The 23,372-nt window shown below is 46.8% G+C and overlaps 1 protein-coding gene across 1 annotated transcript in view; it reads right to left on the minus strand.

Annotated features, from left to right (window-relative positions):
• Positions 1–16,473: 16,473 nt before the first annotated feature.
• Positions 16,474–23,372, minus strand: part of SFRP1 (secreted frizzled related protein 1) — a 44,380-nt gene continuing 37,481 nt past the window's right edge. Inside the window, exon 3 of the mRNA XM_036839006.1 lies at positions 16,474–19,844. Within this exon, the coding sequence (XP_036694901.1) occupies positions 19,522–19,844 (323 nt within the window). The 3' untranslated portion in view covers positions 16,474–19,521. The remainder of the gene's footprint in view (positions 19,845–23,372) is intronic.

Consider the following 23,372-nt stretch of genomic DNA (forward strand, 5'->3'; position numbering starts at 1 on the left):
TTCGATTACTCTAGGAGGTGGGTCAAAGAAGATCTTGCTGCGATTTATGTCAAAGAGTGTTCTTCCTATGTTTTCCTCTAAGAGTTTTATAGTGTCCAGTCTTACATTTAGGTCTTTAATCCATTTTGAGTTTATTTTTGTGTATGGTGTTAGGGAGTGTTCTAATTTCATTCTTTTACATGTAGCTGTCAAGTTTTCCCAGCACCACTTGTTAAAGAGACTGTCTTTTCTCCACTGTATATTCTTGCCTCCTTTATCAAAGATAAGGTGACCATATGTGCGTGGGTTTATCTCTGGGCTTTCTATCAATAGCTCTTTTATTTAAATAAACAGTTTATTTTGGAACAATTTAAATTTACAGAAAAGTTGTAAAGATAGCACAAAATTCCTATATAACCAACTCCCAGTTTCCCCTAATAGTAACATCTTACATAACTATGGTACGTTTCTCAAAACTAAAAAGTTAACAGTGATACATTTTTATGAACTAAACTCCAGACTTGACTTTACTGGATTTCACCCGTTTTTCCACTAATGTCTTTATTCCAGAATCCAATCCAGGATACCACATTGCATTTGGTCGTCATAGTTCTTAGTTACCTCTGGACGGTGACTATTTCTCCATCTTTCCTCATTTTAATGATCTTGACAGTTTTGAAGAGTATTGGTCAAATATTTTCTACAATGTTTCTCCATTAGTGTTTCTCATGTTTAGACTGGGGTTATATGGGGGGTTTGGAGGAATACCACAGAGGAGAAGTGCCCGTCTCATGGTATCATATCAGGAGATCAAAGATAATAAAATATCACTGGTGATATGAACCTTGGTTGCTTGACTAAAGTAAGGTCTGCCATGTCTCTTGCTGTAAATGACTACCTTTCCCACTCCATGATCTTTGGAAGTGAGGGGCTAAGTCCAGCCACACTCATGGCGGTGGAGGTGGGGAAAGCTGAAGTATTGTTTTGCCATTTCTTTCCATCATATCTGTTTCTGAGTTTCCTTTGAGTAATATTTTTGTCTTAGTTATGAGTTAGATTTTCCTGCTTCTTTGCAAATCTAGTGACTGTGTGAATTTTACATTCTTGAATGCTAGATTTTGTTGCATTGCTTTAAAGAGTGATGGACTTTATTCTGGCAGTCAAGTAAGTTATTTGCACATCAGTTTAATCTTCTGGGCTTTTATTAAACCTCTTTTCAGGACGTCTAGAGAGCCTTTCTTCAGATTCATTAAGTCCTTCTATTAGGTATGTCCCTTCTGGGGCCTTAATGATATAGAAAAATGTCTCTCCACACTGTCTGGTGGAATTGAATGATTCCCAGTTCTGCGTGGGGTGTGGGAATATTTTGACTATCAGCCTCCTCACTAATTGTCATCCTACTCAGCCAAAGACTCGAGAAGACGCCATGCATGTTTCTGGATCTCCTTTCCTGTAAAACTCTTTCATCCCTGGTATTCTACCTCACAAATTCTAGCCACCTCAGCCCCCCTAAACCCCAGTCTCTGTCTCCCAAAGTCAACAGGACACTGGGTTCTGTTTGAGTTTCCTCTCGCCTTTCCATGGTTCAGGAATTAACTCCCAGCAGAGAACCAGGGCCAGTACAGAGCTTACCTCTTTCACTTTCCCCCTCTCCGAAATCACAGTTCTGAGCATCCCGTTTACCCGGAGTCTGACAATAGCTATTTTATCTATTTCATCCAGTTTTCTAGTTGTTTATGGCAGGAGGATCATTACAGACCATTTTACCATTTGTGGTGGGAAGAACTTAGAAATTTCCATAATTCCTATCTCTTCCCTCAGTTCCCTAACTGAGGGTAGCTACATCCTAGGGTTACAACTTTCATAATACCTTAGTAGTTGGTTTTGCCTTTTCAGTTCTCCAATACAATTGGAAAATTGTATCATTAATAATTATTTATATTATACTCTCTCCATCAAAATAATGTGTTTTCTGTGTCCTGCCAATCACCTTCCTTCCATTTATTTATTTATTTATTTATTTATTTTTATTTTTGTCTGTGTTGGGTCTTCATTGCTGCGCACGGGCTTTCTCTAGTTGCAGTGAGCGGGGGCTACTCTTTGTTGCGGTGTGCGGGCTTCTCATTGCGGTGGCTTCTCTTGTTGCGGAGCGCGGGTTCTAGGTGTGCCGACTTCAGTAGTTGTGGCAGGCTCAGTTGTTGTGGCTCGTGGGCTCTAGAGCACAGGCTTAGTAGTTGTGGTGCATGGTCTCAGTAGTTGTGGCGCATGGGCTCAGTAGTTGTGGCTTGTGGGCTCTAGAGCACAGGCTCAGTAGTTGTGGCACACAGGCTCAGTAGTTGTGGCTCACGGGCTCTAGAGCACAGGCTCAGTAGTTGTGGCACACAGGCTCGGTAGTTGTGGCTCGTGGGCTCTAGAGCACAGGCTCAGTAGTTGTGGCGCATGGACTTAGTTGCTCCGCGGCATGTGGGATCTTCCCGGATCAGGGCTCGAACCCGTGTCCCCTGCATTGGCAGGCGGATTCTTAACCACTGTGCCACCAGGGAAGTCCCTTCCTTCAGTTTAAAATGGTAAGAAAGAGATGGAGGGAGAGGGTTGGTGATAATGCATTTTTAAAAAATTGAAGCATAATTGATCTCCAATGTTCTGTTAATTTCTGCTGTACAAATAATACATTTCTTGAAGAAGGTCGGTGGCTTCATAAAAGTAGATATAGATGTGATCTCTCTGTCTACCACCTCAAGCCAAGGGGCCCTGGAACTAGAGCAGAGGTCAGCAGGAGAGTTCCCAGAGGAGCATAAAAAGTGTCCCCTGGAGTTGGGAAGTCCTAGGGTCATGCGTCTGACTCTCAACAGTAGACCTCTAAAGGCAGCAGGTGGGTGGTTATTTGGAAAGCCAAAGTCATGAGAGGGCTGCCCTGGGAGTGGCTTCAAGGGCCAGGCTTTCCCACTGGAGCAGAACAGGTGGCTGGGAGGAGCCCATCTAAAAGGCCCAGGTGACCCTGGCAGACAGCTCTGGGATTGTCAGCTGGAAGATGAAATATCGAGATATCTCCATGGGGTTGGGGGGGGGGAGGGAGGGAGGATTTCCAATAATTCATTAAAAAAAAATTTAAAAAAATCATGAGAGAGAGCGCCTAGTTTGGGGCACCATCCAAATTAGACGGTCTCGAGTCCAGACTACTACATGCTAGAAGAATGAGAACTTCCCCCACTGGGCTCCCAGTGCAGGGGGGTGCAGGACAAGGGGAGGAAGAGACCACCTCCCCTTTCTCCCCTGTAGGTTTCAGAGGCTGGAGGGGGGAGGGAGGGAGAAGTCAAACCTGAATAAGAACTTAAAACTTTTAGGTAGTCTGGACTCTTTGGTCCATGAAAATGAGATTCCTCCTTATACCTGCAAGGACCAGAAAACTATGGAAGCTGCATGAGTTCTCGGGATCAGGATCCAACCCAGCAGGTGGGAAAAGCAATAGTTGGAAAAGAGAGTACTGCTTCCTTATTTCAGGCCAAGTTCAGTTCGTGCAATAAACCAGTTACAAATACTAAACATGTGAAAATGGTTTATAGGAAACGAGATGGGACTCCAGAGGTCAAAGACAAAGGCCAGCTGCTGCTGGGCCCCCCCTGAGTCCACGATGGTGGCCTTGCTGTGGCCGAACCAGGGTCCAGATCTGCCTCACCACACGGAGTGCCCACTGCTGTTGTGGACACTTTAGACTCGTGTCCTGCCCCACCGTGTGGGCTTCACATGGCTATGCAGACACAGCATGTGCCACGTGTGGTCCATCTGGAGAGAGGGAAGAGACTGGGCTTCAGATGACAGACCTCAGCAAACAGTGTGAGGGAGAACGGGGCCTATTTCAGGAAAGACCACAGCGGTAAGTGAAGGGAGCGCTCCCCAAACTCTCTGTCGTGAAAGACTAGTGAGGTTTCTCTTTCCAGTCTGTCCAAGAACTCTATATATTGTAAGATACAATAAAAACAAATTGTTAGAAAAAAATTGAATAAAAGCAAGGCATACAAAATCCAAGTTCAACATTCGTATCATTAGATTCGACATGCAATCACTCCATCAAATAACGATTTTGTGTCATTAGATTTGAGATGCATTCACTCCATCAAATAGCAATTTCTGCACGTATTTCGTATTTCACGTGTACAGTGACAGCCCTCCACGGATCGTGCTCTTGAGTAGCACTAGCTGGGTCAGTTCAATGGCAACCACTCGCTTCTCAAGCAGCATTGGGCAGACCCAGGCTGTGTCTGTCCTCCTCCCTGACGGCCTCTCCAGGCTCCTTGAAGCAACATCTGATTAGGTCCATCTCCAGAGCATTGGTGGGTCCCGCGGCATCAGCTCCGTGCCCTTATTCTCTCTCTCAATCCCTACGGGAACGGACCACGTCCCTCCTGTCCCTCAATGTTTGTGCTGTTCCCTCTACGTGGGACACCCTCTTTTTGACTTGGCATATCCCATCCTCACTATTCTCTGGGGCCCAACATCAGTGCCACCTGCCCTACTTTTTCCATCCTCCTGGATAGCATTTCTCTGAGGCCTCTCTGATCTGGTGCTTCACTTTCTACGTAGCACTGTGGTCAAGTCCATGTCTTCCCTTCCCTAGGAGACCGTAGGATACTTGGGGGCAGGATTCATTTCTGCTTTATCTTTGCTGCCTTCATAAAGGCAAATAGTGAATTGCCTCCATGCCAGTGGTTACCCAAGAAAGTTGGCTTTTATCAGTGACTGGCAACCACAGAACCGTCTCCCACAGTCTGGATGGAGCAGGCCGGGCAAGGAGAAATGGCTGTTTGTCTGCTCTTCCTAACCTCGAGGGCCAAGAAGGTCCAGGCCCTGATGGCCCCTGGCCAGGGAAATCCCAGCAGCACTAAGGAAAGTAGTTGATTGCTAAGGGGACCCTTTTGAAGGGCTGTGTGCCTCTCAAAGCTCTTCAGAAAATGAGGCCACCAGCTGTCCCCTGCCTCAGTCAAGCAGGAGGACGTTTCCTTTCATCTCACTCAGGCCTCTCCCTGCCCAGCAGGGTGTCACAGCCCAAAGCCAGTTGTCCCAAGCTGGGGAAGCAGATCTGACAGATGGAAGATGGGTCAGCTGTGTGTGAAGGGAAGCACTTTTGTTTAGAGCCTTGCATGCATGGAAAGCACAAGTCTTGATCACAGGGTGATGAACCATGGGAGGAATGCGCCACCTGGGCTGGAAAACCATCGTGGCTTGTTTTGTTCCTGCATCCGAGGACAGCACGCAGGCAAAACGTGCCACATTTCATCCCTACGGGGACGGACCACGTCCCTCCTGTCCCTCAGAGAGGCTGCCGTCCCTTCAGCTCTGCCGTGAGGACCCTGCTGCACAGCAAGCTTGAATGCCCTCAAGTCAAAGGCAGTCGGAACTGGCCGGCTGAGAAGCGCGGGGAGCAGGGCAGCCTCTGTAAAGGAGGCTGCCTGACCTGGTACAGCGGCGACAGCGTCCCCGAGCGTGGTCCAGCCTGCGGGAGAGTCCCTGCTGCATCCCGCCTCGAAACACAAGTCCCCGAGCCAAGGATTGTATCTGGCTGTGAAGGGGAGCTGAGAAAGCAAGGAAGACAAGGGGAGAGCTCGGAAAAGAGGTAGGAAGATTGAGGGTGGAGGAGGGGCCAGAGGGAGAGCTATGAGGAAAGATGATTTTTTGTGACTTTGAATATTTTTATTGAAATATATTTGACCTATAACACTATATAAATTTCATGCATATGACATGTTGACTTGATACATGTATACATTGTAATATGATTGCCATCATAGCAATAATTAACACCACAATCATGCCACATAATTGTAGTTTCTTTTTAGTGGGTGGAACAATTTAGATCTAGTCTTTCAGAAAGTTTGATGATTATAACACGACACTTTTGTCTATATTCACTATTCTGGGCATTGGGTCTCTAGGGCTATTTACTACTTCTTGCAACTTTGTACCCTTAAACCTCTGTGCTATCGCCCCCAACACACACAGCAGGGATGAACTGTGAGAACATTATGCTAATTAAGCCACACAGAGAAAGACAAACACTGTATAACATCACTGAAATGTGGACTCTAAACAAGCCAAACGTGTAAAAATGGAAGGTGATTCAGACATAGAAAGCAGACTTATGGTTACCAAAGGGGAAAGGTGAGGGATAAATTAGGAGTTTGGGATAAACAGATATACACTACTATATATAAAATAGATAAACAGCAAGGACCTACTGTATAGCACAGGGAACTATATACAATATCCTGGAATAACCTACAAAGGGAAAGGATCTGAAAAAGAATATCTATACGTGTGTGTGTGTGTGTGTGTGTATGTGTGTATAACTGAATCACTTTGCTGTACACCTGAACCTAACACAACATTGTAAATCAACTCTACTTCAATTTTAAAAATGGAAGATGATGAAAGAAAGAGAATGGAAAAGAAAAAAGAAAAGAATGAGCAGCAAGAAAGGAAAATAAAGAAATCTTAAAAGCCGGGGGGGTGGGGAAGAGAAGGCCGTCAGGGAATAATGTTTGCAGAGCCTCGTGGATTGATGGACGCTGTTGCTTGGATACATGTCCCCTCCGAGTTGGGGCCTTTGGTCCAAGCTCCGTCTTCTCACACCAGCAAGGAGCAGGGCCACACAGGCGAAGCCATGAGCTTCTCAGCAAAGCCCAAGGCAGCCCCATCCCCTTTCTCCTCCCAATACAAGTCCTGGGGGCCCAGGGGGGCGAGTTCAGGGTTCCACTCCAGCCCAGCAGGGGCACTGGGAAATGGTGTCATTTCACACAGGACATCTGCTGAGCTGGCTGGAAAGTGTGTGCACGTGAGCGTGTGCCTGTGAGTGTGCACGCCTGTGTGGAGGGACGGAGGAGGAGCTTGCCTGCCCGGGTTGGAGAATCTCGCCCCTCGGAGAGTTCTGCTCACTTTTGCTTTGGGCAAAGCGTTTTCCTCTTGTAATCCCCAGTGTGGTGAGCAGAGGAAGTGGAAAAAGCACCCCTTGAGGTTTTTTCCGTTACGGAGGCCACGAAATTGCACAAGGAACTCAGAAATAAGGGTCTGCTGCACCCGTAGTTTCCAACTCACATCTTCCTGGGATCTGGAAACCCTGTTTTATCCCAGAAATGCCCAGGAGAGATGGAACAGTATTTTTTAAAATTATTTTTAATTGTGGTAATTACACATGCCAAAATTGACCATCTTTTTTTAAACTTTATCTTTTATTGAAGTATAGTTGACTTACAATGTTGTGTTAGTTTCTGCTGTACAGCAAAGTGACCCTGTTATACATATATACATTCTTTTTCATATTCTTTTCCATTATGGTTTATCACAGGGTACTGAATATAGTTCCCAGTGCTCTATAGTAGGACTTTGTTGTTTATCGGTTCTATATATAATAGTTGTATCTGCTAATCCCAAACTCCCAATCTTTCCCTCCCCTCCTCCCCCTTGGCAACCACCAGTCTATGCCCAAAATTTACCATCTTAACCATTTTGAAGTGTAGAGCTCAGTAGTGTTAAGTACATTCACATTGTTCCCTTTTCATCTCACAGACTTGAAACTCTGTGCCCATGAAACAACTCTCCATTTTCCCCTCCTCCAGCCCCTGGCAAGCACCATTCTACTTTCTGTCTCTGTGAACTTGACTATTCTAGGGACCTCATCTAAGTGGAATCACACAGTACTTGTCTTTTTGTGCCTGGCTTATTTCACTTCATATATAATGTCCTCAAGTTTCGTCTATGTCGTAGCATGTGTCAGAACTTCCTTCCTTTTTAAGGTTGAATGATATTCCATTGTATGTATATACCATGCTTTGTTTATCCACTCATCTACCTTTTGCCTATTGTGAATAATGCTGCTATGATCATGGGTGTACAGATCTCTTCAAGCCCTTGCCTCCTGTTCTTTTGAGTACATACCCAGAAATGAAATTGCATGGATCACATGGTAATTCTATTTTTCATTTTTTGAGGAATTGCCATATCATTTCCCACAGCAGCTGTGCTATGGCTCCCTCCCTCCAGCGGTGCACAAGGGTTCCAATTTGTCCACATCCTCGCCGATGCTTGTTATTTTCTGTGTTTTGATAGTAGCTATTCTAATGGATGTGAGGTGGTATCTTGTTGTGGTTTTGATTTGAATTTCCCTAATGATTAGTGACGTTGAGAATCTTTGCATGCGCTTCTTTGTATATCTTCTTCAGAGACATGCTTGTTCAAGTCCCTTGTCCATTTCTTACTCAAGTTCTTTATTTTGTTGTTGTTGAGTTGTATGGGTTCTTTATACATTCTGGGTCTTAAGCCCTTATCACATGCATGATTTGCAACTTCTTCCATTCCATGGGTTGCCTTTTCACTCTGCTGATTGTGTCCTTTGATGCACAGAAGTTTTTAATTTTGATGTAATCCAATTCATCCATTTTTTTCTTTTGTTTCCTGTAAGAAGAGTATTTTAGCCAACTTCAATACCATGGCTCTTCTCAAGATGCCTTTAAGTGAGAGAACAAGATAAAACGCTGTGCTGATAATGGGTGCCTGGATCTCAGAGTGACCACAGTGAGCAGGCATGGACCAGGACAGGAGCTAACCTTTCCTTTCTGTTACTTTCCGAGTCAGAGTTTGTACGAGGTTATAAGATATCCTTTTTTTTTTTTTTTTTTTTGCAGACCTATGCTAAACTTAGGGGTTTGGGTTTTGGCTTCTTTGTTTGTTGTTGCTGGTTGGGTTTTGTTTCAATGCTGGGTGTTTTTTTGTCCCTGCCTTCTGGGTACACATTTTCCCGTCGTACAGCAAGGAATCTTAAAGAATTAACTTCACATACAAGATCCAAAATGAGCCACTTATTTAGGAGAAAATATCCCAGGTTTTTTGGCCAGTTCAGATGTTCATTACTTGCATCAGATGGGATCATCCTAAAAATCAATAAAGGGTACCCAGGGGAGTGAGCCAAATGTGAACATTTAACTGCTCTGAAAGATAAGGAGCTGAAAGCATCTTAGAAGAAAGAGCTGAGCATTCAGGTCTTGGCTCTGTGCTTTATGAGTCCTAACTCTGGTCGGTGTCAGTTGCCGAGTCCTCTGCCAAAGAAATACTGGAAAGCCAGCTTTCCCTAATTCCCTCGGTACGCCAGCAGCTGAAGGTCACCTTCTGGGAGGCCAGACCAACTTTTAATACATTCCAGTCTACTGGCATGAACTCACCACTTTCCTCTCATAATGGAAAAAGCAAAGCTAGTTTAATTGAAGACATCTTCAACCCAATGGTGCCATAGGAGGTGAGGAGGGGGCTCCCGGGCAGGGACAGCAAAGCTACTGCCACACTGCCCGCCCTCTTCACCCTTCCGCTCACTTTCCTCCCTCCTGGGAGGCCTCACACATGCCCCCATCTGCAGATTCGGAAGTCGCGCTGTTTCCACCCATCCCTCTTGTTTCTTAACCATCAAGACAAGTTACCCATGTGGACAAGTTACCCGAGTACAGGCCACGCGCAAGGCAGCGGAGGGGGGTGACCCAGAACTAGTATCACACAGGTATAATGCGGGTATAACTTATTACCACGTGTAATGCATGGTATAATGTATACTACACTAGTATTAGACCTCACGTGCTGCAAACAGGTTGAAGGGATTAAAAGACAGCCCAGGAACAAGAGTGACCCATATGAGAGAGACTTGTCACCGCGCCACTTAACGTTCCATTATACATCAGGCGTGGTGGGTGCTCGAAGAAGAGGGGCCTGCGAGGAGGGGACCACCCACCACCCCGCAGTCTGGTAGTGGAGCCACGTTACACACACAGACACCAACACCAAGGCAAGCACACACGTCCCATCATCAGCTCCTGCACACTCTGACACTCACACACACACACGCCTTCCATACACATCCACACCCTGCAAAGAGATGTGTTCTCCACACACCAGTTCACGGGTAATTGTTTTTAAGTTCCTCTGCTGAAAGAAATGAGAAATGGACAAAAGCACACAGCTTCCTAAAGAAGTTTGGGTGGCCCAAGAAGGCACTCCTGCACTCCTGGATGAATTTGTTTTACTGAACTATAGTTGATTTACAATGCTGTGTTAGTTTCTGCTGTACAACAGAGTGATTCAGTTTTATATATATATATATATATATATATATATATATATACACACACACACACACATATACATATATATTCTTCTTCATATTCTTTTCCATTATGGTTTATTACAGGATATTGAATACAGTAGGACTTTTGTTGTTTATCTCTTTTATATACAGTAGTTTGCATCTGCTAATCCCAAACTCCTAATTTATCCCTCCCCCACCCCCTTTCCCCTTTGGTAACCATAAGTTTGTTTTCTCTGTCTGTTTCTATTTTGTAAGTAAGTTAATTTGTATCATATTTCAGATTCCACAAATAAGTGATAGCATTCATATTTGCCTTGCTCTGTCTGACTTACTTCACTTAGCATGATAATCTCTAAGTCCATCTATGTTGCTGCAAATGGCATTATTTCATTCTTTTTTATGGCTGAGTAATATCCATATACATATATATACCACATCTTCTTTATCCATTCATCTGTCAATGGACATTTAAGCTGCTCCCATGTCTTGGCTATTGTAAATAGTGCCTCTATGAACATTGGGGTGCATGTATCTTTCTGAATTAGAGTTTTCTCCAGATATATGCCCAGGAGTGGAATTGCTGGATCATATGGTAACTCTATTTTTAGTTTTTTAAGGAACCTCCATACGGTTTTTCATAATGGCTGCACCAATTTACATCCCCACCAACAGTGCAGGAGGGTTCCCTTTTGTCCTACACCCTCTCCATTGGCTAAATGTATAATGTCATCCTTCTTTTGCCCCACTCCAAACAGGCTTTATGAGTAACCCATAAGAAAATGCACCCTAAATTCGTGGAAGGGTTGGGCTTTTTGAAGGAGTAAATTAGTGTTCATGGGCAGTGGTCGCTGGAATTTCAGGTGAAGAAGAGAAAAGTGTGAAGTGTTCATCCCGGAATTTCGAACGCTCTTGCGGATAAGCGTTTATCCCATGAACAGACGCGGGCCTCTCTTTTCATGGACTCTGGCTCGTTTCCAGCACAGGTCAAGTTCAAATGCTTTATGCTGCCTAGACAGTTACTGGGCCGTGAGCAAGTCCAGGTGGTTCTGATCAGGTCTAGAGACGCCTGGCTTTTCCACTAGAGAATCGCTCGGTTCCAAAGGTCGGCATTCCTGCCCCTCGGTCAAGTTTCATTCCTGATGGAACGTCGCTTCCCGGTTCAAAGTGAAGATCTTTGATTCCTTTTTCCCACCTACCCTGCTCACAAAAAGTCATAAGGAAAAAAAATGGTTGGCTTGGAATAGAGGCCCTGAGGTTTGTTTGGATATCACCCACCCCTTGTAAATCAACATTTTAATGAGTTAAGCACACAGTGAGAAACACAGGGGTCACATTCCTCTGAAATACTTGGTCGGGGTGCATTTAGCCTAATTCCAAATCAGGTGGCAGGCCAGGCCCTTGTCACGTCTCCCTTGTCCCCAGGTTTGGCTCAGCACCCAGGACCCTGTCTGGTCAGGACAGAGCAGGGGCTCACAGCCTTGAATTCCTGTGCTGGTGGGTGACAGCTGCCTGACGGCCTGCCGGGGAAGGGGTGGGGGACACCGGCTTCATGATGGATACCAACAATTCTCACCGCGCTGTGATGGCCTCCCCGACGGGCAGGCAGGCAGAATAGGAGGCGAGTGATAATGAGAACAATGAAAGGGTCTGACATGGAAATTTCGGTAGGAAACAAGCAATTACATGAGAACAAACACTCCCAGCGCCACTCACAATCATCCCAACACATAACAGTGATTATAAAAAAGATAGCAACAAATTGAGACCCGGAGCTGTTTGCACTTTGAAAAAACGGTCCTTCTGGGGCGGAGCCATGTGTGACTCTGTGTGTGTGGGGGGGGGGGCTTCTGAAACACATGAATTTCATTTGACTTGATTTAAAACTGGATCTCTTTCCCCTGCAGTTGAAACCACTTCTCCTGAACAAACACATTTCCATCCACCAGGCGGGGAGGAAATAGTGAGTCAGAAAAGAGGGGAGGATTTTTCTGGACCTGCTGTAGGTTCAGTGGAGCCCTGATGGGAAGCGTTCAGACCCGAGAAGAATGGTCCCCAGTGCAGAGCTCAGGCTTGGAGGTCAGATCACAGCGAGGAGGGTCTAGGATGCAAATATTTTGCTAGGAGCCTAACTGACCACGAGTTGTCCTTTTTTTCATCAAGAGTCACAGCACAGTCAAGCTAGTTCTTAGGGTTTTAAAGGTGAGTTCTTTCCTTCCAACTCACTAAATGGAAATAAAAGTAAGTCTCTGGGTCCGGCTGTCCATCTCAACTGTCCCTACATCGTGGGATGCCTTCATCACCCCTCTCCAGCCTCCACATCTTAAACAGCCTGAAGAGAGGAGACATCCAAAAGTAAGGGGTCGGCTCTAGAGAATTAGGAGAGGGCTTGGAGAGTTTAGATGTGACAGTAGTTGGCAAATCAGGGGCAGAGCTAGAGAGGCTTCCTGCTGACATTAATTGCCATTTACAGACTGGGGTGCAATTTTCCTCTAGCTGGCTCCACGCTGCGTCTTCCAACTCCTCTTCCTTCTCTGCAGGGGCCTTGGGGCCTCCCCCAGGCCTCGCCCAGGTCAGGGCCTGATTTGGATGCCAGAGGGGAGCTACTGTTGCTAGAAGTCACTGAGTAACCTGCGGGGACGGGCAGCCAGACTTGGGTTCCCCGTGGCCTCAGCTGCCGCCTCTGGAGGGAGCGCTGACCCCCCAGGGATCCAGTCAATTCTGTGGAACCCACCCTGGCTGTCTCTGGGTCACACTGTGAAACACACACTTGGGTTTTGGCATGCGATGCCTTTATTCCTTCAGCTGATGGGCTAAATCTTCTAGGCAAAGAGGCAAAATTACCCAGATCTGGTAATTACAAACTCTCCAGAGGACTCAACAGCAAAAATGGAAACCAAGGCCCTTAAAGCACCTCCCACCCCCAATACATTCCCAGGTACAAATAGTGACGGTGATGCTGGTGCGAATTATTAAAAAGTGCAACAGAGGTGGGATCATGTACAAAACACTTCAGAAGCATCTCCTCTTTTCTTTCTAATTCTCTCTCTCTTTTTTTTTTTGAAAGGAAATCAAATGTGCAGTTCTGGGGTTTGATGGCTTTATTTATCTCTAAGTCCTGACATCCAAGGAATCTCAGAGCAGCCCTAGCCCAGGATCCCACCTGGCTAGCTGATGGGCAGGCTTCTGCAGTGTGCTTAGTTTCAGAGCCCAGGACTCAGGAAATCCAGGGAAGAGAAATGGTAAAACCATCCCTTGCATCTCATGGATGCCTACAGCAGAGCTTAGCTGAAACGCCGAGGACAGGACCGTGAGAATTCCGAATCCTTCGCCCCCGCCCCATCCACCAACTCTGGTGCTCAGGTGATGGGAAGGTCATCCTAATTAAAGCCACGTGGTGGGGTTTCAGCTGTGGAAAAATTGCTGGATCCTTTCTCCTACCTCCCACCTCCTCTGCCTCTCCTTAAACATACACATGCAACCTTCCCTCCCTTTATTTAAGCAAACAACTCTCTCCGTGATTAAGTACAGCCCCCGCTTATCTAAATAGTCCACAGACCTATAAAGACACAGGCACTCTCGGGTGCTATTCGGAGCTTGTTCTGGTACCTGTCTTCTCCAAACCTACAAAGAGCAGCTTTCCTCGGCCTTTGCTGACAGAAATTCCTCACGCCTGTTCCCCCGGTAAAGCAGCCTTGCTCGGCAGGCTGTCCTCAATTTATCAAAGAGGTGGGATTTCCCCTCCAAATACTTCATTCCCCCCGCCACCCCTCTTTTCGTGGCCTCTCCCATAACCTGAGCTTGAAGCTGCCCAGATGTGAACATCGGAACATGAAAAGTCCCCGTTCTGTTGTCAAATTCTGATTCTGTTTGGCGGTGGAGGGGAACACCATCGGGAGGTGAACTCCAAGGCCCCCCAGTGGGCGGGGCTGGGGGGAGGGATGGCGGGGAGGTCCAGAGGCAGACCCGGACAGGACAGGTCTGGATGGCTAATAGTTTGCTGAGGAAGAAAAAAAAAAAAAAAAAAAAAAAGGAAAGGAGTCTGGGGAAGAAGAATCAACCGTGGAGAGCTAGGACAAAGAACCCTAACGAGTGGATGGAGAGGATGGGCCCCCAGCTTTGGGTTTCTAACTGCGACTCTCCCAGTTTGATTTTCTTTCCACCCCAAAGCATGGTTCATATTTTGACTTCCGAGGAGATGGGCGCTGCGTGGGGACCCAGAAGTGTCATTATTAGTGCAGGGAGTCAGGACACTGCTGAGCGGACCAGCAAGCGCCAGCTCCGCCCCTCACCCGGGAGCCAATCAGAAATGCAGAATTCCAACCCGCCCTCAGATCTATCCAATCAGAACCTGCATTTTAACTCGGTCTCCAGGTGATTGATACGCATATTAGAGGTTGAGAAGTACTCTTTGGAGAGCAGGATGTACCCGGCAGTAAAGTTAGGTTCATCCCCTCCCTCGTGTATCTAACTTACCTCTGTTAATTTATACCTAGTTAAGAATAACTCACAGAGCTTCAGAAAGGGCTGCAGCAATATGAAGTGTGTGAGTAGGGGAAAGAGATACCAAAATAATCGTCTGCCTCTCATTTCCAAGCCACCACGTATGTCCTACTAGGATGTCATGCAAAGATCCAGAGGACTGCTGGCATCTGGAAAACCTAGAGCACTAGCTCAAAGTTGAGATTCCAGGGCCCCATGGCAAACCTCCCGAATCTGAATCTCTGGGAGTGGAAGACAGGCTGCATGTTAGTAAGCTCCCCTCGGTGACACATGCTAAAATTTAAGAATGAGCCTCCCTATTTCCTCTGAGTACTATTGGATGGTTGGTACGGATTTCTCTTCCTCCAGAGAGAAAGTGAATTGCTAGTACTTCTGGATCTGTCGTTGCCTTGGAAATAAGACCCACCTAACTTGGATAACATTGTGACCCTGATCTCTTTCTGGCCCTGAGTTGGAGAGCACCTGTACAACTCCTTCAAGAGGTGTGAGTGCTATAGAGCCTGAGGGTAAGGCTGTTCTCAGCACCGCCACCCTCTCTTAGTCACGAGGCTCTGGCAGTCCTGACACTTGGAACACCCCAAACTCCAGGGCGACGCCAGCTGCTGAAGCCAGGATGCCCTTGAACACACTTCATCATCTTTTTGGTGATTTGATTTTTTTTTTGATAATTCTATTTTAATTTTTAAATTTTTTTAATTTTAATTTTTTAACGTAGTTGATTTACAACGTTGTGCCAGTCTCTGCGATACAGCAAAATGACTCAGTTATACTGATTTGATTTTTAAAAATGCAAAAGAGCAATGAGAACATGTGGGTTGTGGTGGTAGGGTTCAGTGGGGTGACGATATCCACGCTCAGCCTAAAAGAGACTTTCCTTCTTATTAACCACAGAGGAATAAAAAGGAAATGCCAGTATTTTCCTTGGCTGGGCTGGCATTCCAGGTACAGGTCCACTAGTCTAGTATGGGAAAATCTTTTGATACCCTAGCACGACTTAGTGGAATTTTTGCAAGTCCTCATACCACGCCTTAAAAATGGTGCCTCTGTGCTTAGGTGTGGTCTGGGGTCACTTGGAGTATTTGCTCACTTCTGGGTAAAACTGCCAGTTGTCTGAGGTCTGGAAGTGCCTTGTTAGTCAGGGAAAGACATGAACTGAAGTTGTCACTGTCATTGCTTACAGAATTAAAAGTCACAGCGAAGAATTCCTTAGGCAAGAAGCCTAGAGCAGCCTATAGCCTCATATCGGAGAGCTTGGGCTCGCCAAGTGGTACAGTCTGGGTCCAGAGGGAGGCTCAGCTGTAATTCAGACCTTGTTCCCATGGGACTGGGACTTGGGAGCCCTGGGTTCTAGTTCCAGCAACGCCAGTGACCTGGGAGCCCCACCCTCCTTGGGAAACCCTAGCCATCTCACATCTGAGCTTCCCATCTGTAAATTAAAGGGGCAGACGTGGTCTCCTCTAAGGCTCATGTGGGTCTAAGACTCCAGGTACCAAAGAGTTTTCAAATTTTCGTTGGAATTTTAACATAGAATTGGCTGGAGGGGAAAGATCATGTGAAACCAAAAACATGGAAAAGAAACGCAGGCAGGGTTGAAAAATACATTCTTGGAGAGCAAGTATTTAACTTTCTCTCTGATCTGAAACACACAGACGGGGGAAACTTCTGGAAATGATTCATGGGAGCAGGTGGTGTACGTGGGATGGGGTGAGGGTGTCTGCAGGGCCCCCCAGGTACTCCTCTGGCTCACCATGCCCAGTTACTATTTGAAAGCTGTTAAACTGGGACCCGAAAAAAATCAAGACAGGGGTATGTGTGCAGTGGAGGAGGGTGAATGGTGCATCACTGGCGGGAAAAAGTCACCATGCACATTACCATTGATTAATTGAGTGATTTTAGTCGAGTGAATATTGATACATGGCAGGAAGGCATGAAAATAAAATGAACACATATGGGAATTACTATTAACATAAGTGATAACATCAAAACATCTGGTAAAATGCAGTTAAAAAAACAACACACAAATGAAATGGAATGTAAAACATTTTCACAGTATTCAAAGCTTTTGTAAGAGATTTAGACTCTATAAGAGGAGTGCTACGTGGAGGAACTAGAGGAAACAGGAACCTCGTCTGTGTCCTGTGTATCTGCTGGTGAAAGGTCAGGAAGGCCAGCACATTATGCCACGAGAGTCTCTCCTAAAACAGAACGCCTGAGCCCAACACATCCACGGGGTTACAGCAGAGCAACTAGTTACTTGGAGTCTGATGAGAAAGACAGACTCTTGGTTTGGGCAATGGGGTTTCTGTAATTTACAGACCCAGATGCCTTAGGGAGCCCTCAGTGCTAATTCACCGACACCCAAAGCCAAATGTGACACAGGATGCTCTAAAAATAAAGTGTTCTTGGAATTCTCACCTCATTTTCTATCTTCTAAGATAAGTACTAATATTCTTCAAAGATTTAGCTGAGTTCTGCCCATGACCTCACTGGATTCCACCCAGAATGATGAATTTAAACCTTCACGAATACGACCTTTGCACTAGCAATAATTACCAAATCACACACAGACCTCTTTTGGAAACCAATGAGAAAGCCTGTGAGTCTGCACATCGTTTTTGTTACCTCCTTTGCTGAGAAAAACAAAGGTTTGTGACCAAGTGCAGCTTTGGGCCCAGAGCCTCCCTTTGCCCTGCAATGGCTGATGTGTAATAGTCAAGGCTGTTCCAAGTCCACAGGGAAACTCAGTCCCGGCACTCTGTGGTTGGACTCTACAACTGCAATTCACATTTCCAATTTATTCTGAACTCTCTTACTGCTTCCTACCTGAGAATTCCCATTTAGAGACTCCACCTGTTATTTATAACCTTCCTGGGGTAACTGCTATGGCCCACACAAAGCCTTTCCCAAGGCCTCCACCCTGGACAGAGGCCTTGTTGCCTGACCCACTCTGTCCAAACAAGCAGACACACATGAGCACAGAACTCTTGAGTTAATCAATCAAGACTAAGACCCAGATCCATACACTCATGAAATTGCTCTGAATTTCAGTTGACAATAGGAAAGTAGAATATCTCTAATTAACTAATATATATACACATTTAAAAAAAATCATCCAAAATTACAGGCAAATCACTTAAGATCCCCAACACTTTATGATTAAAGGTCAGAGAGAACCAAAAAAAAAAAAATGTATTAAATGATGGGTCACTAATTGTCAGGGGTTCATTAGATCAGGATAACCCTCAGGAACGTAATGAAGTTGGCAGGCTGGTTTTCAGACTGGAGCTTTGGGAAGTTAACAGAATCTTCCACTGTTTCTGTGTCAGGCAGGGGCCATGCGGGTGACGCCTTCCAGCCCCACTGAAGCACTGGATTGGGTATAAACATTTGCCCAGAGGGACAATCGTTAAATCTTCGAGGTGTTACAGAGAATCAAGAATCAGGCTTGAGGGAGAAATTAATTTGGGAGGAATTACTTCCTATACATTGAACAAGAGGAGTCAAGTTGCTTCCGTGAATGGGTTTATGTACATCACTTATTAAACACAATGGCTTTGAGAATTATCTTAGGGCCCTTGGGGGAAAACCAGAGCTGCATTGCCTTTTAAACTCCCTCCTTGGATGGGGACCCTTGTAGCTTAACTTTCCCTCTGCAGAAATGAAAAAAAAAAACCAAACAAACATTTTTTTAAGTGCAGAGGACAGGCAGGCAGGCTATTCTGAATTTCTCTGATCTCTAGGCAATCAAGTTCAAAGGAATCCATTTCTTCACAGGAAAAGACAGGAATGGGATGTATTGTGAGTTTTGATTAGCGTTGTGTTTGGGCCAAGGCGACCCAGAACCCCTCAGGAAGGAGGACCCACAGCTACACTACCAGGAGAATTCACCTCCCACTGGAAATGCTCAGAGAGACGGCCACTCAGCTAGAAAGTTGCCGCAAAGGCACCAAGAGACCCCAGTCTTACCACACCTTTCAAATGCTCAGTGGAGATTTTTTTTAAAACCTTGAAAAATAAGTGGGTCTGTTGGTCGCTTTAAAACAATGTGAAATGAACAAACAGGGGAATTAGAATACTAAGCTCTTTCCCAATGACAATTCACCCTAGACTAGCAATTTGCTGACTGTTCTCAATTTTTTGTTTTTCTCCTTTAACTCTGTTTTTTGAAAACCACCGCTGCCTTCTCAGTCTACGAATCATCACCTCTGTCACACCAAGGCAGGCCCGTGCCGCCCTCCACGTGTCAGGAGGTGAGATCAAACCTAAGGCTGACGGTGACCACCTCCAGGGCATCTGAGACTGGCTGGTTCGTATCAGAGATGACACATGGCCACAGTGCCAAGCAATGCAGGCCCCTCCCTTTGTTCTCACTATTTCTCCTGTGCACTGTCACTCTCTGAGTGTGGTGTGTGTCTGTTTCTGTCCACGAGGGACAGAAAGAGAAACTCCTCTGGAACTGAAAGCCATGCATCTTACCAACAGTTAGAATTTTCTAGTTCCAAAGGCGTAGATTAGCTGATAGATCCGTAAGCAATTTGTAACGACACAAAGAGAGTGGCAGAACCTAACGTTTGCTGTCGCCTCTCCCTTGCGGCCAACCCCCTTTCTTTACCGGCAGCGTTTTCTTCTGTAGTGACTGTGTCTCTGGTTGGGGTGGTGCTGCACCTCCCTTCCCCGGGGTTGTGCTGCTCCACACTGTAGGTCTTCAGAAGCTTCCTGATCTAAATGGGTTTCCTCATCTGGGCATGCAGCTTTAAATATCGGCTATACTGGGGTCTGGCGCATGGGGATGGAGGGAGGGGTGGGAAATGCTGCAAGGGCAAAGTAGCTGGATTACGATGCCCTCCACCTCGAAGGAGCAGGGGGTGTGAACCGCCGAGGGTCCAGGGGTGTCCGCTCCCCCCTAACCCACCCCACGAGAATCACTTAAAGACCGACTGGAAAGTGGGACATTCGTGATTCTTCATCTTCTTCATGAAGTTTTTGAATTCTTTGTTTTTCTTGTCCCACTTATGGATGGCCGTCAGCAGGTACTGGCTCTTGACCTTGCGGCCCATGATGAGGAAGTGATGGCTGAGGTTGTCCAGCTGGTGACAGGGGCAGTCGGCCCCATTCTTCAGGTACAGGACCAGCTTCTTCAGCTCCTTCTTCTTGATGGGCCCCAGCTTCAGGGGCTTCTTCTTCTTGGGAACAATCTTCTTGTCGCCATTTTCCTTTTTCACTTCTTTGATTTTCATCCTCAGCGCTAGAGAGGGGGAGGACAGACAGGGGAAGAGGAGAGAAGGGAGAGAGAGAGTTTTAGAACACGGCTTTTCATCAGAAACCACAACCCACCTGCGGGCAGAAAAGCAGGAGACATAAAAGGCAAAGAGCACCTAAAGGAGGGAGGCTCTATCTGTCTATTCTATAATAAGGACCAAGGTCTCAGCTCACCTTCACGCACCAATTCTGCCCCCCGGTTTTGCGGTATCTGATGGTATCTCAATGGTTGCCACAGGATACCGTGAGAGTCTCAAATAAATGTTCAAAACCAAATCATGTGTCTCTTTTTTAAAACTCCAAGACTCAAGACTATCATACAATGCTTTAAGAGAAGAAGGGGATCATCTAATCCAATCAAGTCCACATAATCGAATGCTACCAACATCAGCACTCAAAGAAAAAACTTACCCTGAGTTTTGTTTGTTTGTTTTAAGGAGAAAGTTATTGGTTTAGTTTTTTTAATAACATCCAAAGGACCTAAAATTCTTTGTCAGTTGGGTCCTGGAAAGAAGGCAGACAGAACCTATGTGTGTGCAGTCAGCAAGGGAAAGCTGACTGCATCAAACGTCAGCGTCCAACTTTGTCATCAGAGAAACGAGGGTTCCAACCACTGGGCCTCCAGGGCGTTCAGACAGCAGGTACCGTTGACGTGCTGTCCATCACTCATCAACCACTAGATGGCGCCACTAATGGGCTATCCTACCCACCGTGTAGACCCAGAGAACCAAACTCGACTTTGACCTCTCGACCCGTTCGAGCAAGTCCTGGTGAGGGCCTGATGGATAAATCCAGGTGGTGATTCCTTAAATCTCACATGGTACCTGGGCTGCTTCCATTCTCAGCACGGCTCCCTGCAGAGAGGGAAAGCCAGCCCTCTGCCAACTCTGCCTTCTGGCCTCTTTGTCTCTACAGAGCCTGAGTCAACAGTGTTTCAGGGTTAGTGTGTGGACCACACACTCTAGTGCTGGCTTCATGGGGTTAACTGGTGAGGATGAATTAGCGTGGAGGCGTTCTATTCATTGGAAATGCACCAGAAACACAAACACAGCGTCCCTGTAACGGTCAACTCCCCTCGAAGCCTCGCCAGCCCTGGAGAGTTCCAAAGGAGTTGGAAATCATTTCTAGATTCTGGTCACCAGATGATGTGTCCATCCCTTGAATTCTTGTGAATTCCAAATCACCAAGCCCTCTCTTTTGAATAACTCAAAGCTTCCACCCACATTGCATGAGGAAAGACTTGAATCGAGCTACAGAACAGTAGCTAATGACTAGGAAAGCATCTGGATGCCCTCAAGAGCGCTGAGTATTTTCCATGCACTTCCTCAGTGAAACCTAATGCCTCCACGAGGAAGGTGCAATTATTTCCCCCATTTAACAGATGAGAAAACTGAGGCGTAAGGGTTACGTTTACTTGCCCAGAGTCACTGACCCTAAACTAAACCCACGGACTGAATGTGCACTTATAATCACCGTGCTGTCCAGGCCAAATTGCAAAATTCTTTGTAATGAAGCTGACATTTCAAGTGCTGATTAAACGGACCAAGATAATACGGGAAAAGGGCTCGGGCTCTCTTCCCAGGTTTACCCACATTTCAAAATGACTTTACTTACGAAATGGTTAAGAGTTCCTCCTGGTTGAAAGGGAACACCGCCAAGAGTGAAGGCTTTATTATTTACTCTTTAGCTGATTAGAAAGCACACCCTTGGCCACCCCAAGAATTAGGAGATATCCTAGGAACAAAGCTTCAGTGAATGTGTCAAAATCAGGAAATCAAATGCAATCCCATCCCTTTTGCTTACGGAAGGAGTTCCAGATCTGCAGCTACCGAGCCTCAGGGAACAAATACCCCAGGCCCGCAGCCCTTAGGAAAGACCTCACTCCCAAGGGTGGCGGAGGTTTTGGAGACTGGCCCAAGCAGCAGATGGTTAGCCCTGACCTCGCAGGCTGGCCCCGGCCCCGTGCACACGGGAGTGCGCTGAGCACAGTTTCCCAGTGAGCTCCTCTCTTTACTGCCCCCCGCCCCACAGAACCAGCCACTGCCCAGCACCTCTGATTTTGCTTGATTCCTGCACCCACTCCCACCCCGAGGGCAGAGGCAGGGGGACCAGCAGGTGGGAGAGCCGCGACTAGGAATCAGCAGAGACCACCCCTCTGGGACCTCCGCCCAGACCTGCCCAAGCAGCGCTCCCTCTCCCGCCCCGGCTCAGCTCCCCTTGTCGGCTTACCATCCTTGTACCTGGTGGGTCACCTGCGAAAAGACTTCACCTGGGCGAGTCTATAGTTCGCTCATCTAGAAATGTATCCGGGGGGTTGAGCCAGAGGAGACTCCCCGCCCAGGCCCGGGCAGATCAGGGCTCCATCTCTGCCCGCCCTCCGCACTGCGAGAACCGACTGACCCAAGGAAGGCGGCCGGGGACTGCAGGGAGGCGAGGCGGTGAAGACACCCTCTGAGAAGTGCCCCGACGTGTCACGGGACCCAAGGTCCAAGGCTGGGATCGATTACATCACTGGCAGGGACGAATGCATTTCCAGTGACAACTGGGCAGCCTCTTTTCTGCAGAGCGGTGAGCCATCATTTTTTTGGAGAACCCACTGTGTGCCAAGCACAGGACAGGTGCTCTCTGTGCGGCTCTCCTGACTTAACGCACGGCAACCGTCGTTATTACTGACGACGATCAAGGAGGAGGACCCAGGTTAAGGGACAACACGAGGCCACACTTCGTAGGAAGAGACTCAGGACTAGAACCCACCCCTGACCCCAAAGACCACGCTGGTTCCTACTATACCATGACGGGGTTTCAAATGCTATTGCTTCAGTGGAAACTATTTCCCTCTTTTGATTGTGTTGCTTTTAATCACAACTCAAATCAAAAATTAATGTTCCTTTGCCATGACCGTGTCAAGGAATTTAGTTTACATAGGTGGGAGCATGGCGGGGAGAGGGAAAAGCAAACGATGGAAATGTGTTCTGCATTAGACTCTTCGTTTCTTGCCATTTGGCTCACTTTCTTTTTTTTGAGGTAGGGAGAGTAGGGAAGGAGGAGGCACATGTGGCCAGAAATTACTAACATCTTTCCATCTTTCAGGGGTTTATTTTAGGGATGCAGATTACCAACAATGTTTGGATAGGCGATTAACCATCCCAGGTTGATTTCCCCTGCCTTGCGGGTATGTATGCAGCCTCCCACCACATACATCCAGGGGCTGCTGGGACGGGATGGGGGGAGACTGATCACCACTTCCTCTCCCCCCACCCGGCCTCCACCATGCAGACAGCCTGGACCCCAGGGAGTTCACCCATGGAATGTGTTTGCGCTGCAACCGGTGCTGGTGGGCAGGGGGAGAAGCCCCAGCAGGCAGCAGCTGGGCTCACAACTGGGGTGCTGCTGGAGTCCCAGGTCCTGGGTTCCAACTGGGTGGCCACAGAACCTGGATCAGAGCTCCCCAAGTCTGTAAAGCGTGGAGTGCAGTTTGCCTGCTGGCCTGGCCGGTCGAGCATCCAGAGGGCCC

The sequence above is a fragment of the Balaenoptera musculus genome, chromosome 21 (genome assembly GCF_009873245.2).
Source record: "Balaenoptera musculus isolate JJ_BM4_2016_0621 chromosome 21, mBalMus1.pri.v3, whole genome shotgun sequence".
NCBI lineage: Eukaryota > Metazoa > Chordata > Mammalia > Artiodactyla > Balaenopteridae > Balaenoptera > Balaenoptera musculus.